This window comes from Pongo pygmaeus, chromosome 8 (assembly GCF_028885625.2).
Source record: "Pongo pygmaeus isolate AG05252 chromosome 8, NHGRI_mPonPyg2-v2.0_pri, whole genome shotgun sequence".
Taxonomy (NCBI): domain Eukaryota; kingdom Metazoa; phylum Chordata; class Mammalia; order Primates; family Hominidae; genus Pongo; species Pongo pygmaeus.
In genome coordinates, this window is record NC_072381.2 from 69024970 (window position 1) to 69043779 (window position 18810).

Sequence of the window (18810 nt, forward strand, 5' to 3'; positions counted from 1 at the left end):
GCTTACTATCATATCCATGTTTCAGGCAAGATAAAGAACAATAAAGGGAAAAGGAAAGAGGGGCCATGCTACTTCACTTCCCTTTAAAGGACTTTCCCTAAATAAAGGGCTTCTCCAGGTGTCCTACCCAATGACTTTAGTTTACATTTCATTGGGCCACAATTGGTCATGACTACCTCTAGCTGCATGGGAAGCAGGAAAATGTGGCTTTTTAGCTGATTGCATTGCTGCCTTGAAAAGAAATTAAGATTTTGTTAGTAAGAAAAAATAGGTATTCTGTAGGCTCCTAGATGTCTCTACTACATATCTAGATTCTAAAATTAAAACCAGATCTAATATAAGCCTATGATTTCTGTCTCTGATTCCCTGATATCACTTGCCAGATGGGAATACTATGCATTAGCCAAAAGATGCTGGTAATAATGTGAACAGTTTTTAAAAATAAAAAAAGTAAACTTTAATGAAGTTATCTTACAAAAAAATGTACAAATCATGACCGTGCATAGTGCTTGATGAATTTTCGCAAAGTAAACATATCCATGTAACCAGGACAAGGTTCTAAGGTCTTCTACTGGAGTTTTCATGAAGTAGGGAATATAGGAAGAGCCAATTCCATCCCAGGGAACTATGTTCTTTAGCCGTAGCCCCACAAAAGAGGGGTCTTCAAAGCCACATAAAGTATATCACGTATGACATATATCTTTCCCTTTCTTCCTCTTTCATGTAGCTGAAATTGAAAGATGAGGCTCTGCTTGCAGAGATCCACACACTACAGGAAACAGTTGGCTTTGGAAATCCATCTTTCTGATACCCCTCCAGCTGAACAATTTTCTGCATGGGACTCTGAGTTCCTTTCCTTCCCAGAGAGTTTTACCGTATGAAGCCTGGAGCTGGAGAATGAAAGAATCTTCACTATAAACAGAGACCCATTCATTTATTTCCATTGGCTGGGTTACTGGATGTTTTACTGGTTGACGAGAAACTGGGTCACAATAAAAAATGGAGATATGAAACTCAAAATTCATCAGTGTGGTTCTGGAGTTAACGTATACTGAGTTACATGTAGGTATTTAGTTATATAAATAACTATAGTGTAATTGCTATAATAATTATATGGCATAGATATACATATAATAAAATTAAGTTATAGTGGGGTCATTATTAGGGTTTCTGATGAAAGCTTATTGGATCACTCCTGGAGGAAGTCAGGTGCTAAGGTCTCTGGACAGGTTCAGTTAACTGAAATACAGGAATTAAGGCATCATTTTCAAAGGTGGCCCTGGAGGAAGACTGCTATGCTGGGTCACTGTATTAGGGCAAAGAGCATGTTAGCCCTTTGGAACTAACAGTAAACGAAAAAGCTGAACAGAGAGGTCTTTGCTGAAGGTGGAGCTATTGACACCTTCTCACCAAACACAGGCATCTTTATGGATCTAAACCACTAGGGCTCCAAGGAGACACCGTTACCCTCATCACCGAGGCCATATTCTCGGGCTACAGATTAAAAAAAAAAAAAAAATTCATACTTCACCTCTGCCCTGGATCACAGCACGGCAAAAGCAGGAATAACTCCTCCTTTTTTTTTTTAAGGTGTGACTGCCTCGATAGGGGTGGGACAACAGGAGGAAAGGTGAGAAGTAAATTAACTTTGGTTAACGAGAAGGATAAAGTAAACTTTAGTCACTTACAATCCTTCTCCTAGTCTCGGCCCTGACACTACCTCCTCTGTGAAGTCTTCCTCAGCAAGCACTAGGTTTGCCTTCTCTGCTCGCTGTCCTTGCACTGAGTACTACTGATCGCCCTAGTTTCTCTGCTGTCATCTCACGGTCTCCCCAGCGGACTGTGAGCTCCACGAGGAAAGAACAGCGCCCTTTAGTATTTGCGTTCTCAGCGTTGCGCCTCGGCACCAACGCTTGCAAGATGGATGGCTTTTGTAGCACTTCTCTTGGCGCGCCTGGGATTCGCCTAAAACTTCTGACTCCAGCAGGGACTCACAAGCCTGAGAGGGATCGCACCGCCACTCCCACAACACACCACGAGAAACGCCTCTTTTGCAGCAGTTTAAGGTCCGTTAGGGGTCACCGTGTTGCATTGTGGGAAGTATAGGGCGGCAAGCGGAAGAGGCGTGGCGAGCGGATCATCCGCTTCCGGAGTCGAGGTTTTCGGGCTTGGACCGCTTGACAGTGCTGCCTGGTGTCGGCTTGCAGGTTTTTCCTGTGTTTGTCCTCTGCCCTGCCAAGGCCATAGAGCTGGTGCGTGCGGGTAGCGGGGCGCTCCGAGGAGCCGCACGCCGGCGGCACCATGGTCCACCTCAGTGAGTCATCGGGCCCCCGCGAGACGTTCCGGGTGGTCACGGGGCTCGGGAGTTTGGGGCCGGGTGGGGAGTGCTCTCCCAAGCGCGATGGAGGCAACCCAAACCTGAAGCAGCCACACTGCCTTACATTTGATCCTTCTCTCAGTTTTTTCCCCACTTAATCACCGCTGAAAAATTTCCACCCCATTGAAGCAGCTAAGGCTCCGACAAGGTCACGGAGCCTAGTGCATGGCAAGCCTATGCGGAGTGGGTTTGGGTATGAGGAGGAGGTCATTGCTGGCTGGAGTGGCCAAGAGGGGTTTCACAAAGAAGAATAGCATCTAAACTGGATTGACAGGAATGGATTGGAAGTGAGACATTTCAGTGGGAAAAGGGAATTGTGCCGTCTGTGTCATTTTGTCCTTTTTGTGCTGTTTTTTGTGTCCTAACCAGCTGCTTTTCTACAGCTACTCTCCTCTGCAAGGCCTACCGTGGGGGCCACTTAACCATCCGCCTTGCCCTGGGTGGCTGCACCAACCGGCCCTTCTACCGCATTGTGGCTGCTCACAACAAGTGTCCCAGGGATGGCCGTTTCGTAGAGCAGCTGGGCTCCTATGATCCATTGCCCAACAGTCATGGAGAAAAACTCGTTGCCCTCAACTTAGACAGGATCCGTCATTGGATTGGCTGCGGGGCCCACCTCTCTAAGCCTATGGAAAAGCTTCTGGGTAACTCAGCTCTGGTCTTACCTTATTGAGGGGATTTTAAACTGAAGTCAGCTCCAGGACAGTAGGTGTAAGAATGATTTTCGGCTGGGCAGGGTGGCTCACGCCTGTAATAACAGCGCTTAGGGAGTCCGAGGCGGGTGGATCACCTGAGGTCAAGAGTTTGAGACCAGAGTGGCCAACATGATGAAACCCTGTCTCTATTAAATAAAAAAAAATTAGTTGGGCGTGGTGGCACACACCTGTAGTCTCAGCTACTGGGGAGGCTGAGGCAGGAGAATCACTTGAACCCAGGAGGCGGAGGTTGCAGTGAGCCAAGATCGCGTCACTGCACTCCAGTCTGGGCAACAGAGGGCGATTTGACCGCAAAGAAAAAAAAAAGAATTATTTTCATTCCCTCTAGGCTGTTCAGGACTGAAGTGGGAGCTGAAGTTGTGAACTAATTGGCATTTTGAATCTGGAGGCCCCTTTTGTGGACGCCTTTGTAAGACTTTGGGTGACTGGTTATTTTATGCTAAAAATGGGAATAATATGTTTTGAATGGCCATCTGTCAGTTTACGTTTTTTAAAGTAAGGAGAATATTGTTAGGGAAGTAGACATCCACTGTCTGCTTGCCGGGGAGAAGTAGTACAGAGTTTGGCAAGTGAGGAGCATGGTTTGCATCCATGCACTGGGTCAGATCTCAGACCTCAGTTCTGTGAGACAGTTCCTAGGGAAGCATTGGCTTATACTGTGTTATAATAAGTGAAAAATCTGTTACTTTTAGGTCTTGCTGGCTTTTTCCCTCTGCATCCTATGATGATCACAAATGCTGAGAGACTGCGAAGGAAACTGGCACGTGAAGTCCTGTTAGCTTCTCAGAAAACAGATGCAGAAGCTACAGATGCAGAGGCTACAAAAACATAAATGAGCTGACTTTAGTGAGCACAGCAGTGGGAACAAGGTCAAGGTCCTTTTGAAACACTGCAGAGATCTTAATTTTGTTAGATTTGGAGTTCAATAAATGGAGTATCCTGAGTTGCCCTTGCTCTTCTGGCCTGGCCTGCACAGGGCCCAGGGAGAGATTTGTTCTTGTGTGACTTAGAGCTGTGTGTGGGTACTAATTAGCTTTTTTGGACTTTGTCTTGGGATAGACAGTGGCTATGGGAGGATTGGACTTTTGAGTTGGGCTCTGGGTCTCTTGGACAACTTTACAATTTACTGGCTTCCAAGACTTCCTGCTTCAAAACCCCCAGCCAGACTATTCATGGCCCATTCAAATCTTCATGTTCATCCCACAAGTGCAAGAACAGTTACCTTTCTTATTGATTTTGTAATTGGAGGTTTATATTGTCTTGCTTAATGCATATTCTCTCTTTTTTTTTTTTGAGACAGAGTCTTGTTCTGTTGCCAGGCTGGAGTGCGGTGGTGCCATCTCAGCTCACTGCAATCTCCACCTCCTGGGTTCAAGCGATTCTCCTGCCTCAGCCTCCTGAGTAGCTGGGGAGCTACAGGCATGCGCCACCACACCCAGCTAATTTTTTTTTTTTGAGAGGAGTCTCGCTCTGTCGCCCAGGCTTGAGTGCAGTGGCGCGATCTCAGCTCACTGCAAGCTCCGCCTCCTGGGTTCATGCCATTCTCCTGCCTCAGCCTCCCGAGTAGTCCCAGGAGTAGCTGGGACTACAGGTGCCCGCCACCACACCCAGCTAATTTTTTTGTATTTTTAGTAGAGATGGGGTTTCACGTTATCCAGGATGGTCTTAATCTCCTGACCTCGTGATCCGTCCGCCTTGGCCTCCCAAAATGCTGGGATTATAGGCGTGAGCCACCGCCCGGGAAAATTTTTGTATTTTTAGTAGAGATAGGGTTTCACCATGTTGGCCAGGATGGTCTCAATCTGACCTTGTGATCTGCCCACCTCGGCCTCCCAAAGTGCTGGGATTACTGGCGTGAGCCACCACTTCCGGCCTTAATGCATATTCTTAAATATACAAAGGTAGATTTGTTATGAAAATTGCTTTGGGGCTCTAATAACCTACCTTTTAAGAATGAGAAACTGCTGGGCTTAAGGGAGTTCAGAATGAATCAAGATTGAACCATTCAAATGTGGCTGTGATTTCTGCATATATCATAGATGGGATCCTTCTGAGAATACTGGAATAGGGAATTAGGACACCAAGCCAATTCAGCTGTGAACCTTATTTGTACTTTTCTTTCTTGCTGGTAATTTTATGGAGCAGGTTAAGAAAGCTGCTCTGTGTTAGGATAAACTGTATACCAATAATGTTGACAACCTGTGATGAGTGTTGCTTTTTACTTCTTGTATCTTTTCCTTCCTAGCTTGATGCCAATAATTTATAAGGGATCTTTATAGTTTGAATGTATTCGAATAACTTCAGTATACTTTAGCTCTACTTTTTTATTTGACTCACAACCATTCTTAGGTCTCAAGTATTCCCATGTGTTTTAAAAGCCTGAAGTCAGTGAGATGAAATTCAATATCAAGAATTTGAAGTAACTTGTAAGGAAAAATAATGTAAAGATACCATTGGGGCAGTGGTTCACACCTGTAATCTCAGCACTTTGGGAGGCTGAGGTGGAAGGATCACTTGAAGCCAAAGTTTGAGACCAGCCTGTACAACACAGCAAGACCCCGTCTCTACAAAACTTAAAAAATTAGCTGGCTGTGGTGTTGCTCACCCATAGTTCCAGCTACTCGGGAAGCTGAGGCAGTAAGATCACTTGAGCCCAGGAGGCCGATGCTGCAGTGAACTGTGATTGTTCCACTACAGTCCAGCCTGGGTGACAGAGAAAAGAAAAAGAAAACATTATATAATTTGGCTAGAGCATAATAATTTGATTTTCTGGTTTTTGAAAATTTGAGTTGCAATAAAAGGATATTTCAGTGTGCGATTTCAATTTTCAGTAGCAAATGTATATATAGGAAAACGTTAAAATGGATGTATTTGAGTACCTTAAAAAATACAAGAAACTGGAAGAAAGATAATATTGTAAAGCATCTACATATATCCTAGGCCTTTTGTGTACAAGGTTATTTGTGACAATTGTAAGGTATTATGAAGGCAGGTAGGATTATCTCCGTTTTACAGAGAGGGAAGCTGAGGCCTAGAGGTGGAAACTTGCCCAGTGATGTAAGATTCATACCCCGGTTATGCCCTCCTGGAAAGCCTTTCCCAACATATTATGTTGTCCATAGAGGGAAAAATGAGCAAAGACAGATGGCTTAACTCTGGTATGTGACTAAGATATAGGAAATTTATAGAGGAGGTTCTATCAATGTGCCGACTTACTCTGTGTTTTATGTTCTGAGAATGATTACCAGCCATCTCAAGTTCTGTGGTTCTCAAAGCTCCCCCGGGGTTGTTGCTGGTTGGCCCCCACTTGCTTTGAGACTTTGATGCCAGGGCAGGTTGAGAGGAACTGACTTCAGCTGAGTTTGATCTTGGATCTGGGAAAGAGAAATGCTTTGAAAATCATGGCAACTCTAGGAGGTTTAAAAGATATTAATGTATCCTGGAGAGTTAGGCTTTGCAGAAACTTATTGGCAGAGCAGAATGATTCTGAAAAATGCTACATCAGTGAGGGGATATTTGATAAGGTATTTTCTGCCAACTCGGGTATTCACTTAGCATTGTTTATCCTTTAAGATATGTATACACATACTTCCTCTATGAGTTTATCCTACTTCCAAAGTTTTATCCCCAGCCTCAGCCTTGCTTTGGGTCTCCAGGCCCAAGTTTCTCACCATCTCTTGGATGATTGCTCCAGCCCACTCTGCTGCCACCTGGGATCCAACATGTTCAAACCCAGCTGTGAACTTCACAGAGTATTAAAAGAAAGAGCCTTTGCTTCAGCAGTTTATGTTATTAAGACGGAGGCTTGGGTCATGTTCTCTCTCTCTACCAATGTGTAAGGTGAAAGTCCTGTTAGGTAAGAGTTTTTGGAAGACCCGTGTTTTGTGCTTTTTGGGTTTCAGTATAGGGTTTTTTCCCTGCAGGGCTAAAGGGAAAGTACCCCAGCATTTCCAACCAGTGGGGTGCAAAATTATTTGGGTCTACAGCTTTACCTATTCCTTTCAGGCAACATTTTTGAAAAAACACATCTGTTAAGTTAAACCATGTGTAACTACTGAATGCTGATGTTTGGCCGTTTTCTACTTAAAAAAACAGGCCAGCAGTTTGTAAATTCAAGCTAATATATGAACTTTTTGAAAAAGTTGTTCTGGGACACTAAAAGGTAAGACGGACGCCAGATTTCCAGAGCAAGGGGAGGAGAGACCCGACCAACATCACTTCCCTGAAGACCTAGCGCCTGCGCGCGGCCGGGGACTGTGACTCCACATGCCGGTGTTACTTACCCGGGCCCGCGCCTGCCTCGCCACACCTCGTTTTGCGGCCGCCGTAAAGCGCGGATGCGCGGCGTGGCCACGCCCCTTCACTGCTGGTGACGCAGGCGCCCTGTGCTTTTTGGGCGGGAAAAAGAAGCAGTCCTGGGTTGTACCCGGCGCGGCCGGGAGCAGCTGCTTCCTCCGGGGCCGTATCCCCGCCCGGCATGGGGCTGCTGGACCTTTGCGAGGAAGTGTTCGGCACCGCCGACCTTTACCGGGTGCTGGGCGTGCGACGCGAGGCCTCCGACGGCGAGGTCCGACGAGGTTACCACAAGGTGTCCCTGCAGGTACACCCGGACCGGGTGGGCGAGGGCGACAAGGAGGACGCCACCCGCCGCTTCCAGGTATGCAGGGTCCCGCCCCGATGCCGACTGGCTGCGCGGGCCTCCCCAGCCTTTTGGCCATCGGGCCCCGCCCCGGGGGAGCGCGCTGAGCTCCACTTGGCACCTTCTGATCTTTATTTCTCGCGCCGCGGTTTCGGTGGGAGGAGCAGGGGTGATTTACGGATACTCTCTGCCCTCAGATCCTGGGAAAAGTCTATTCCGTTCTCAGTGACAGAGAACAGAGAGCAGTGTACGATGAGCAGGGAACAGTGGACGAGGACTCTCCTGTGCTCACCCAAGACCGAGACTGGGAGGCGTATTGGCGGCTACTCTTTAAAAAGGTAAAGGACTCTGGAGGTTTCTTTGTGACTGTTACCATCATTCAATCAACAAACCTTTATTGACTGCCTCTAAGATCTTGTATTTTGTGTTAATTTTGTAGGAATTAGGAATTTTGAGTTCGGCCTTGAAATATAAATACATGCACACTTACTGAAATGGGCTTTAAATTTCCTGCTAATGTGATTGTTGCACGGAAACGGGCCGATTTATTTTTTTTGCAGGATGCGCTTTATTTTACATATCCAAATGTAGGTCCTGATTCCAGATCACCTCTCACCCTTGGAAATTTCACTTAAATTTCCCTTCCCTGGTCCCTAGTTAGCAGTTACGAAGATTGGATTTAAAAAGGAGGACTCCGGAGAAGCTTAGGCATAGAAAATCTGGTTCAGTAATTTCGACTCAAGCAACTGTTGTATTGCAGCAATTCAACACCTAACTCTAGTTTTACTAATGTACCTTTTATTTAAAGTAAAATTCCCAAACTTAAAGCAAATCTCCTTTATCGTCAGATATCTTTAGAGGACATTCAAGCTTTTGAAAAGACATACAAAGGTTCGGAAGAAGAGCTGGCTGATATTAAGCAGGCCTATCTGGACTTCAGGGGTGACATGGATCAGATCATGGAGTCTGTGCTTTGCGTGCAGTACACAGAGGAACCCAGGATAAGGAATATCATTCAGCAAGCTATTGACGCCGGAGAGGTCCCATCCTATAATGCCTTTGTCAAAGAATCGAAACAAAAGATGAATGCAAGGAAAAGGAGGGTGAGATTTTGAATACTGTTGATTTATATTTTGACTGCTTCCAAAAAGGATTTGAGAGTATTTACAGCAGTAGAAGTAAACATGAAACTCCAGAAATAAGGACTAGGGTTAACTTGGTCTATAGTTCTGATCTAATAAAATGGGCATACCAGTTCATCAAGAGAAACTTTTCCTAGCATGTTGTGCTCAAGATGATTTTTATTGCATAGATTGTTTAAATATTACCATAGTAAAGTAGCACTGAAATCTTTTTTCATGTGGGCCAATTCTTGTAGCATTGCTGAGGCATTCCTCAGGAGATAAAGTTAGTGGAACGCGGGTACACAGAATGGGCAGTGATCCTTACTCGGTTGAGGGGGTAAGAAGAGAATGGCAGACACTGTCTTGTTAAAAGTGCAGATGTTTGGGCCTTTGCCCAGAATTTGATTCTTGAGTTGGATACAGAATTTCTTTTCTTTCTTTTTTTTTTTTTTTTTTTTTTTTTTTTAAAGAAAAACTTTAGCTTAGTGGTCCCCAGCCTTTTTGGTACCAGGGACCTGTTTTGTGGAAGACAGTTTTTCCAGTGACAGCGGGGGTGAGGAGAGTTGCGGGGGTGGTTCAGGATGAAACCTTAGATCATCAGGTATTAGATTCTCTTAAGGAGCACACAACTTTTAGGACCATTGCTGCCTTCCTGAGTGCCCTCAGGAACTTTTCTGCAGCTTTTACGTAAGAGATGCACGCAGAGAGAAAGCTGACTAAGCTGACCTTTTTGTTTCCGGTGAAAATTCGAAGGACCTGTTTTGCCTAGATAAGAGGCTGCACCCTTTCTGGTGAGCTGAGGGGAGCAGTGGAGTGTATATCAAGATCATTTTGGTTCATAGGCTACATCTGCTAAGACTCAAGCTGACAATTATCTTAAGTTGTTCATCATTTCCTGAGATGAAACTGAGCCCAGCTGCCTTCACAGTAGACTGTTAGCTGAGAAACTTCCCTAGAATTTGAGGAGAAAATGGCATAGTTTTGAGACTGTTCAGCAAACCTTAGGGGGATGCTGAATTTAAAGAGATAATTTGAATACAAGGAAACGGTGTCTTATTGGGATAGGGGGTCCTAATGTATCATCATCCTCAGTATTAATAGCATTAATTGCTACTTAGAAAATTCACAAGGGGTGTTGGGGCCTCTTATAGTTGTTGCCCTAAGGTGTTCTTGTGGTATTTTGTAAACAATGCTCTAGGAACACTTGGCAAAAGTGCTTTGAAATTAGGTAAATAATTACCTAATTTATTTACCTAATGAAATTAGGTAAATAAATGTTAAAACTGAGTTTTAACATTTGATGTTGTTTCTTCTGACTATCTGGGGAGAAGTCATTTTAAACTGGGGTAGTTCACAAGGCGCCACCAGTCCCATGGAGTAAACTGGGTTTCCAGGAGAGGAATCGGAAGTACCTGTATCCTGGCAATTGCATCATTTTCCTTTTTTTTTTTTTCTTCTTTTTTTCTTTTTTCTAAGAGATGGCATCTCCATCACCCAGGCTGGAGTGCAGAGGCATGATCACAGCTCATTGCAGCCTCGAACTCTCAGACTGAAGCCACCTTCCCACCTCAGCCTCCCTAGTAGCTGGAGTAACTACAAGCACATGCCACCACACCAGGCTCATTTCTTTTCTTTTTTATAGAGCTGAGGTCTCACTATGTTACCCAGGCAGATCTCAAACTCCTGAGTTCAAGTGATGCTCCCACCTTGGCCTCCCAAGGTATGGGGATTACAGTGGTGAGCCACCATACCCGGCCTCATGTTCCATTTTATCACCATGTGATTTATGAGTGCCAAAGTACTTACTACCTCTAGCAAATAGAATTGGGGAAAAAACAAATGGTAATTGGAATCAGAGGATCTACTGCTTGCTGTCAGCATTGTTGCCATTTAATGAACGACATAGTTATGTAATTCTATTCATTTTGTCTATTCATATATTCATCAAATTGAAACAATTATAGATTTGCTTTTGGGAAAGAGAATGTATTTTAAGCATTTCCTGGTGGCCCTGAGTCTCATGTGAGTTCCTGTTTCAGGCTCAGGAAGAGGCCAAAGAAGCAGAAATGAGCAGAAAGGAGTTAGGGCTTGATGAAGGCGTGGATAGCCTGAAGGCAGCCATTCAGGTAAACTTGGCAGTTTGTTGCCACATCTTTAATGATCTGATTCCTACTGCTAATATTTTCTTTGGAATGTTGTATTTTGTTTTCTTCTTTTAAGACATAACCACATACCTTCTATTTGTCCTTTTAAAGTGTACAATTTGGTGGTTTTTAATGTATTTACAAAGTTTTACAATTATTAACACCAATTGTAGGACATTTTCACCATTCCAAGAAAACTCCATACCCATTAGTAGTTACTCCACTTTTCCAGCCCCTGGCAACCACTAAGTACTTTCTGTCTATGGATAATGTTGTGAAAGCTTGTGTTTTAACTTCTCAAACAGAGCAGACAAAAGGATCGGCAAAAGGAAATGGACAATTTTCTGGCTCAGATGGAAGCAAAGTACTGCAAATCTTCCAAAGGAGGAGGGAAAAAATCTGCTCTCAAGAAAGAAAAGAAATAATGGAATTTTTCTCTTCAAAGGTCTTTAGGTGTAAATTGATGCCATCATAGGCAAGGTGCAGGCAAGATTTGAAGGCAAAAGTCAATTCAACTCTTGAGAAAAGGTGTCTTTCCAGCCTGAATTTTTCAGATTGACTAGACCAAGCAGAATCTCTCAACCTGATCTTAGTATTTCCTAGAAACACTTGACATTGTGTGAGGTCTCACCTGAAGGAACTTTGTGGTGACAGTTGGGAGGGTGGAGGGAGGCAGTGTCCTTCCTGACAGCACTTGCCTCCATGGATCTTCTGTACACAGAACTCTTATCTAGGATGTGGTTCTGTTCATGCCGCTTTCTGCGACGTGTGTGTCTGTTAGAATAGGCTCTCTACCCAGCTAGAACACCTTCCAGACACTTGCTGGACAGCTATCTTCCACATACTTCCCAGTTTACATTTGGTCTTAATGATCTTGAATAGATCCTGTCTTCATTTTACTCAGCCAGGTTTTGTACTGATGTACAGGTGTTAAATTATTTCAAGCATTTTTGTAAGAGTTGTATATGATTAAATAAAAAAGGTAAAACATGATGATTAAATTCTGGGGGCTTTGTAAATGATCCCAGTAAAATGTGACCTAGAAAAAATATGAATGGCGTTTAGGATGAGAGAAAAGGGGAAAACAGTAGCCCTGGTCAGCTTTATAATAGAGAGCCTGGTTTCCCTAGCATGAAGAGATGTATGTTGTAGTCCTGCCACTAATTGCTGAAGTCCTGCCATTAATTGCTGAATGTCTTCAGTTGGGCCACTGAGCTTGTCTGAATCTGTTTCCTTTTATAAAAGAGTTATTACATCAAAACAGAGTGAAATCCAAACTTGTCAAACTGTATGTATTAAATATGTCCAGTTTTTTGGTTAAAAAAAAATAGCGCCAGCTTTGAGGGAAAACACAGGGTGAGGGAATTGGGCTAAATGACTTCTTACAGGCCCCTTTCTGACTCTTTAACTTTGAAAGGCAAGCCATATTGATCCAGTTGTTATAGTGAACTCATGGTAATGGTTTGTGAGAACAATAGAGATTTTCATTTCTATGTAGATGAGTTGGTCTGAGAATATATGGAATTTTTTAAGGGACTGTTTAAATGTTTGATTTGTAAGCTATTAAATATACCGTATGCATAAAGTAAGCCTTTAGCTCTAAGGTAAAGATGACACATTTTCGGTTTGTGACTACAAATAGGTTAAAAATAGTTGTTAATTGTATTAAAAATATAATTTAATGCAGGTTGTTTGAAGTATCTGTCTTCATATGATGGCATTAGAACACCTTGGTATAATAAAAAGTTACCATAATTTATGATTATTTGAATTTATCCATTCTGAAAATTAATAAGATCTAAAACTGGCATGACAGTCAAGATTTGTATTTAGTGAAATTTAAAATAAATTTAAGCCATAGTTAAAACTGTTGCTGCATTCCTGAATGTTCTTAGGAAAAGGTCCACAGTAAAATCAGAAAGCTGAACCTCTCCTGCTGTTTATAGGATATGTTTATGCTGAATTAATTGCCAGGGTTTCTTAAACTTTTAGGGAATTATACTTTGGTGCCTCAATAGTAGATTCTACAAATTATTTTTAAATTGATTTCCTTTCCTTAGAGCTGCAGGAGAATATCTGGCAAGGTGCATTTAATATTTGGAAAAAAGATATGACCAGTAACCTATTTTAGGAAGAAAATAAGCATAACCTGGCATCAGGTAGGGCATCGTAAGGTTGAGCTGTCCTATCTGAAAAAATATGCGATATAATTTATTACAGAAGTTACTTTACACTAATGCTTAACATTTATGTTTTTAGTTACACACCCCTTCCATTTTAATCTGCTGATAGGGTAGGACATCTAAAGAGAGTTTTAGGAATGACATCTATTTGATGAGGTCAGATTTTCACCAGCAAAATGACTTAAAACTGAGTACAGCTCTCCAGAAATGAACACAAGCTGAAGTATTCTGAAGCCAGTGATGTTATCACTGATGATTTGCTGCTTTTTGTGTATGTGTGAGCTCATCAAATCCTATATGATTGAACTGATCATTGTTAAGAGACAGCATGAGCAGTGATTTGGGTATTATTCATTGTTGCATCTTTGGGTACAAACTTTCCTTTCCAATGGAATAGGTTAATTTCTGCTGAAAGAGACAGTAACTGGAGATAGAAACAACACTCATGTCATTTTTGGCCGCTATGGTGTTTTGTTCTTCAGTCACTTGTGCCAAAATCACTCTTCATGAAGATGATTTCTAGTCGATCTTCTATACAAGCTCTGCATCACTTGATGACTGAATATTGCTTCATGAAATCTCATGTTTCCTGCAGCCTGATAGGTTCTTCTCATTTGCCTTATGGTCCCTGCCTGGTTCGAGCGACTGGTCTGCCTCTGCTTTGAGATTTTGTAGACCCATGTAACTGAGGACCTGTCGGATGACATAGAGGAACATTAGTAGACAGTCTAGGTTTGATAATCACTCTCAAGTTTATAGCTAAGGGCTTTTTTGCTCCAATTATGAATTGGACTTTCTTAAGGTATGAAAGCAGTAAACTAGTTTTGTAGAAGAGCCCACTAATTAAAAAGAAGCAAGATGGCTGATTTACTCACTTCCACTTCAGTGTTACATAAGTTATACCTGAGGTTTGTTTGTTTGTTTTTGTTTTTTTGTTTTTGGGAGGTGGAGTCTCACTCTGTCCCCCAGGCTGGAGGTGCAGTGGCAGGATCTCGGCTCACTGCAAGCTCTGCCTTCCGGGTTCACCTCATTCTCCTGCCTCAGTCTCCCGAGTAGCTGGGACTACAGGCATCTGCCACCACACCTGGCTAATTTTTTGTATTTTTAGTAGAGATGGGGTTTCACCATGTTAGCCAGGATGGTCTCAATCTGCTGACCTCGTGATCCGCCTGCCTCGGCCTCCCAAAGTGCTGGGATTACAGGCATGAGCCACCGTGCCTGGCCAGTTATACCTGACTTTCAATGTGGCTGAAATTGTAGCTCAAATGCAGATCTGAAAGCAGAATCTGACAAAAGCATTCAAAGACCACCAGACAATGCTACGGGGAACTGAGCTGAGAAATCACTTGGACTACAAAGATGGTTTGAGGCAGATTAGTTTTTTACTGTAGTTGCTGATTATTCTGATCATTAACAGGAAACATCTCAGCTGTCCATTACTTCTAAATTTACCTTCAGCATAATAAGAATGACCCTCATGGTGGTGAGAAGACTGTCACAGGAAGAATTAAGAATTAAGACATCCTGCAGCCTGGGCAACATAGCAAGACCCTGTCTCTACAAAAAATAAATTAGCTGGGCATGGTGGCACTGCTTATAGCCCCAGCTATGTGAGAGGCTTAGGTGGGAGGATCCCTTGAGCCCTGGAGTTCGAGGCTACAGTGAGCCATGATCATGCCACTGCATTCTGGCCTGATCAGCAGAGTGAGACTGTCTCAAAAAAGACATCCCTCAATTTTCTCCCATCACTTCTTTGTTAGTACATCTACAGAGTATAATTTAAAGATAAAAAGAGTTAAATGCGATAGAATCAGACTCAGCATATCCTGATGGTTTAGAATTTCCTTTCTTACCTTGGCCTAACAGAGTAACTGATCAAAGCAGTTTAATCCATAGGAATATGGATTTTGCCTGCATAATAAAATCCATGCTATGTTCTTAAAGAATATTTTGAATGTTATAACAAGGACTAATTTGGGTTGAACTTTTTCGATTAAAAAAAAAAGGCAGTTTACCAAAGTAGTGAGAAGTTAATTTACATGGTGTGAAGAAAACGGAATCTGAAACTTTTTGGCTCTGAGCAATAGAACTCTCCTAGCTTTTTATTATGCCCCATGTTCCAAAATGAATTTTAGGTGATTTACAGAAAATGTGGGAAAACAATAAATCCAAGAAAATCTGAAAGAAGGGGAAATAGGTGTAGGAAAAAAAGACAAAGGCTGGGTCTTAACACAACCACACAGTAGTAAATAAGGGCCATGGCCCCACCTTTACCTGCAGATCCCCTACCAGGTCGGGCCTGATGAGGATACTCAACTGCACATGAGCGATGATACTGTGTATCCAGCTAAAAGAGAAAAGAGGAGACACTTCTTATGATGCATCTTCTCACAAAGGATAATATTTTAGCAGGTTCACAGGAAAACCTTGAAAACAGTGTAAAAGACATAGACTACCAGCTTGAGGGAAAAGTCAGCTGAGTGCACTGTGTTGGATTTCAAGTAGAAAATCCCAAGCCAGATGCCCAGAAAGCCATTTATTGTAAAAATTGCAGATTCTTCAATGTTATTACTATGCCGTTAAGAAAATCAGGATTTATAAATAATCCATATGGTTTAATATTTCAGTTAGTTCTAAGGGGTTCATCTGATTTCTTTTTGTTGGCTGCTGCATATATTTTAAATGAATGCTTTCATTTAAAAAACCAGCCTTTTCAGCAACATTGAAATACTTATGACTTTACCACCATATTGAAATTTAACTTTACATTTACTTTTTAGCATTACAAAATGCAGATATTTCAGTTACCTCAAGGAATTAAAAAATGTAGAGATACGACTAAAATATTAAAATGCAAATATCAAATAAAGCTATATATGACATCCTGCTGGGGCTTCTGGAATAAAAACATCCCCCAGTAGTTCCCTTGAGAGAGCACTGAAATCAAGAGATTTCAGGAAGCTTTTTCTGGTGAAGCCCCTATATTTTAGAGATCGGGGGTCAGCAAACTTATTTTTTGTAAAGGGCCAGACAGTTATTATATTAGGCTTTGTGGACCATAGGGTGGTTGTTGCAACTACTCAGCTTCGCTGTTACGGTATGAAGGCAGCCATTGATAGCACATAAATGAGCTTGGTGGCCCTGCTCCAATAAAAGTTTATTTACAAAACAAGGCAGTAGGCCAAGAGAGTAGCCCAGGAACTGTAGTTTACTGGCCCCTATTCTAGATGAAAACAGCAAGGAGCAAAGTGCTAGTCTGTAGTGCCAGGCCCAGGACTCACAGCTAGCATTATTTTTTTTTGTGGGGGGACAGAGTCTTCTCGCTCTGTCGCCCAGGCTGGAGTGCAATGGCACGATCTTGCCTCACTGCAACCTCTGCCTCCCGGGCTCAAGCAATTCTCCTGCCTTAGCCTCCCGAGTAGCTGGGATTACAGGCATGCACCACCATGCCTGGCTAATTTTCTTGTATTTTTAATAGAAACGTGTTTCACCATGTTAGCCAGGCTGGTCTCAAACTCCTGACTTCAGGTGATCTGCCCACCTCAGCCTCCCAAAATGCTGGGATTACAGGTGTGAGCCACTGCAGCCGGCTCACAGCTAGCATTCCTAATAAACTGAACAACTAGCTATCTCCCTTTTTATGACAGCAAATGGGGAGAGAAATGGTAAGTAATTTTTACTTCTTTTTGTTATAAACTTAAAGAGAAGACTGAAATGTTTTCATCTGTTCAGTTTTATTCCTAAGGCAACCAAAAATTAAATGTTTTTAGTCAGGTGTAGAGGTGCACACCTGTAATCCCAGCTACTTGGGAGGCTGCGGTGGGAGGATCACTTGAGCCCAGGAGTTTGAGGCTGCAGTGTGCTGACTGCACCACTACACTCCAGCCTGGGTGATGTAGCGAGATACTTGTCTCTTAAAAAAAATGAAATGTTTAGTTGAGAGTGGTGGCTCACGCCTGTAATCCCAGCACTTTGGGAGGCCAAGGTAGGTGGATCACTTGGGGTCAGAAGTTCAAGACCAGCCTGGGCAACTTGGAGAAACACTGTCTTTACTAAAAGAATACAAAAATTAGCTGGGCATGGTGGCAGGTGCCTGTAGTCCCAGCTACTCAGGAGGCTGAGGCAGGAGAATAGATTGAACCCAGGAGGCGGAGGCTGCAGTGAGCTGAGATTGCACCACAGCACTCTAGCCTGGGCGACAGAGTAAGACTCTGTCTCAAAAAAAAAAAAAAAAAAAAGTTTCAGAGAATCTAGCTGTGTAATATAATCAAGTACTACTTAATAAATGTCCTGTATCAGATTATAAGAAGGCAAATTCAGTAGAAGTTCTCAAACTTACTGGGGTTCACACTGAACCCCAAGAATCAGAAATGCTGTTTCCTTTTCTTGTTTTTGGTGAGTTTCTCCCGAAGTCAACCTCGTGGGGTCTACTAGGTTGAACAGTGTTCCCTCAAAATTTATGTCCACCTGGAACTTGTGAATGTGACCAAGTTTGGAAATAGGGTCTTTGCAGATGAATCAAGTTAAGGTAAAGTCACACTAGATTAGGGTGGGCCCTAAATTCAGCGACTGGTATCTTTATAAGAAGAGGGAACCCTGGACACAGACACACAGGGAGGAAAGCCATGTAAAGACAGAGGCAGGCTGGGCGTGTGGTTCATGCCTGTAGTCCCAGCACTTTGGGAGGCTGAGGTGGGAGGATCACTTGAACATCGGAGTTTGAGACCAGTCTGGCCCACATAGTGACACCCTATCTCTACAAAATAAAAAAATTAGCAGGGCATGGTGGCATGCGCCTGTAGTCCCAGCTACTCAGGAGGCTGAGGTGAGAGGATCACTTAAGCCCAGGAGGTTGAGGCTGCAGTGAGCTGTGCTCTGCACTCCAGCCTGGGCAACAGAGTGAGACACTGTCTTAAAAAAAAAAAAAAAAAAAGAAAAAGAAAGAAAAAAAAGGCCGGGTGCAGTGGCTCACACCTGTAATCACAGCACTTTGGGAGGCGGGTGGGCAGATAACTGGAGGTCAGGATTTCGAGACCAGCCTGGCCAAGATGCAAAACCCCATCTCTAGTAAAATTACAAAAATTAGCTGGGCATGGTGGCAGGCACCTGTAGTCCCAGCTATTCGGGAGGCTGAGGCAGGAGAATCACATGAACCCAGTAGGCAGAGGTTGTAGTGAGCTGAGATTGCGCCATTACACTCCACCCTAGGTGACAGAGCGAGACTCCGTGTCAAAAAAGAAAAAAAAGGAAAAAAAAAGGGCAGAAATTGGGAGTGATGCAGCTGCAAGCCAAGGAACACCAGGGATCACAGGTGGCCACCAGAATCCAGGAAGAGACAAAAAGATTCTTCCCTAGACCTTGCAAAGGGAGCATAGCTCTGTTGACACCTTGATTTTGAACTTCTCGCCTCTGGAACTGTGAGGAAAAAATTTCTGCTGTTTTAAGGCACCCAGTTGTTGGTCATTTCTTAAGCCCTAGGAAACTAATACAGAGGTCTGATATTGATTATCCTTACCACTCTTCTCATAGAAGAAAAACTTTGCAGTGCTTTAGCCTGCTGTGGTTCAAGGGTCATGGGTTGGGACAAGTGCTGCAAACACTACCATCCTGAAAACTGTCAGGATGTG

General features: G+C 43.1%; 4 protein-coding genes and 1 long non-coding RNA gene across 21 annotated transcripts in view; 3 read left to right on the forward strand and 2 right to left on the reverse strand.

The window, feature by feature from the left end:
• CFAP70 (cilia and flagella associated protein 70) overlaps positions 1-1020 on the forward strand; it is a 107245-nt gene extending 106225 nt beyond the window's left edge. For all 9 annotated transcript variants that reach the window (XM_054503768.2, XM_054503769.2, XM_054503773.2 and 6 more), the window contains one exon: positions 728-1020. In XM_054503768.2, the coding sequence (XP_054359743.1) occupies positions 728-808 (81 nt within the window). In that variant the 3' untranslated portion in view covers positions 809-1020. The remainder of the gene's footprint in view (positions 1-727) is intronic.
• Positions 433-2164, reverse strand: LOC129045272 (uncharacterized). Its single transcript, XR_008504924.1, has 2 exons — positions 1689-2164; positions 433-890 (listed from the first exon to the last, which is right to left on the reverse strand). It is a non-coding gene; the product is annotated as an uncharacterized LOC129045272 (long non-coding RNA).
• MRPS16 (mitochondrial ribosomal protein S16) lies at positions 2146-5917 on the forward strand. Its single transcript, XM_054503813.2, has 4 exons — positions 2146-2164; positions 2195-2314; positions 2761-3021; positions 3786-5917. The coding sequence occupies exons 2-4, from the start codon at positions 2302-2304 to the stop codon at positions 3923-3925; spliced, it is 414 nt and encodes a 137-aa protein (XP_054359788.1). The 5' UTR covers positions 2146-2164; positions 2195-2301; the 3' UTR covers positions 3926-5917.
• Positions 5918-7438: 1521 nt separating this feature from the next.
• On the forward strand, positions 7439-12867 carry DNAJC9 (DnaJ heat shock protein family (Hsp40) member C9). The gene is made up of 5 exons (XM_054503812.2): positions 7439-7750; positions 7930-8070; positions 8581-8835; positions 10896-10982; positions 11306-12867. Exons 1-5 carry the CDS (start codon positions 7571-7573, stop codon positions 11423-11425), a joined length of 783 nt encoding a protein of 260 aa, XP_054359787.1. The 5' UTR covers positions 7439-7570; the 3' UTR covers positions 11426-12867.
• Positions 12868-13502: 635 nt separating this feature from the next.
• The window catches only part of FAM149B1 (family with sequence similarity 149 member B1), a 73448-nt gene continuing 68140 nt past the window's right edge, over positions 13503-18810 (reverse strand). For all 9 annotated transcript variants that reach the window (XM_063670493.1, XM_054503793.2, XM_054503799.2 and 6 more), the window contains 2 exons: positions 15458-15530; positions 13503-13876 (listed from right to left, as the gene is read on the reverse strand). In XM_063670493.1, the coding sequence (XP_063526563.1) occupies positions 13803-13876; positions 15458-15530 (147 nt within the window). In that variant the 3' untranslated portion in view covers positions 13503-13802. The remainder of the gene's footprint in view (positions 13877-15457; positions 15531-18810) is intronic.

Excerpts from the sequence above, each read along its gene's own strand:
- MRPS16 (XM_054503813.2), top strand. Across the intron at positions 3,022-3,785 it reads GCCTATGGAAAAGCTTCTGG|GTCTTGCTGGCTTTTTCCCT; the intron begins GTAACTCAGCTC and ends TGTTACTTTTAG.
- DNAJC9 (XM_054503812.2), top strand. The coding sequence starts at position 7,571 with ATGGGGCTGCTGGACCTTTGCGAGGAAGTGTTCGGCACCGCCGACCTT. Across the intron at positions 7,751-7,929 it reads ACGCCACCCGCCGCTTCCAG|ATCCTGGGAAAAGTCTATTC; the intron begins GTATGCAGGGTC and ends CTCTGCCCTCAG. Across the intron at positions 10,983-11,305 it reads GCCTGAAGGCAGCCATTCAG|AGCAGACAAAAGGATCGGCA; the intron begins GTAAACTTGGCA and ends CTTCTCAAACAG.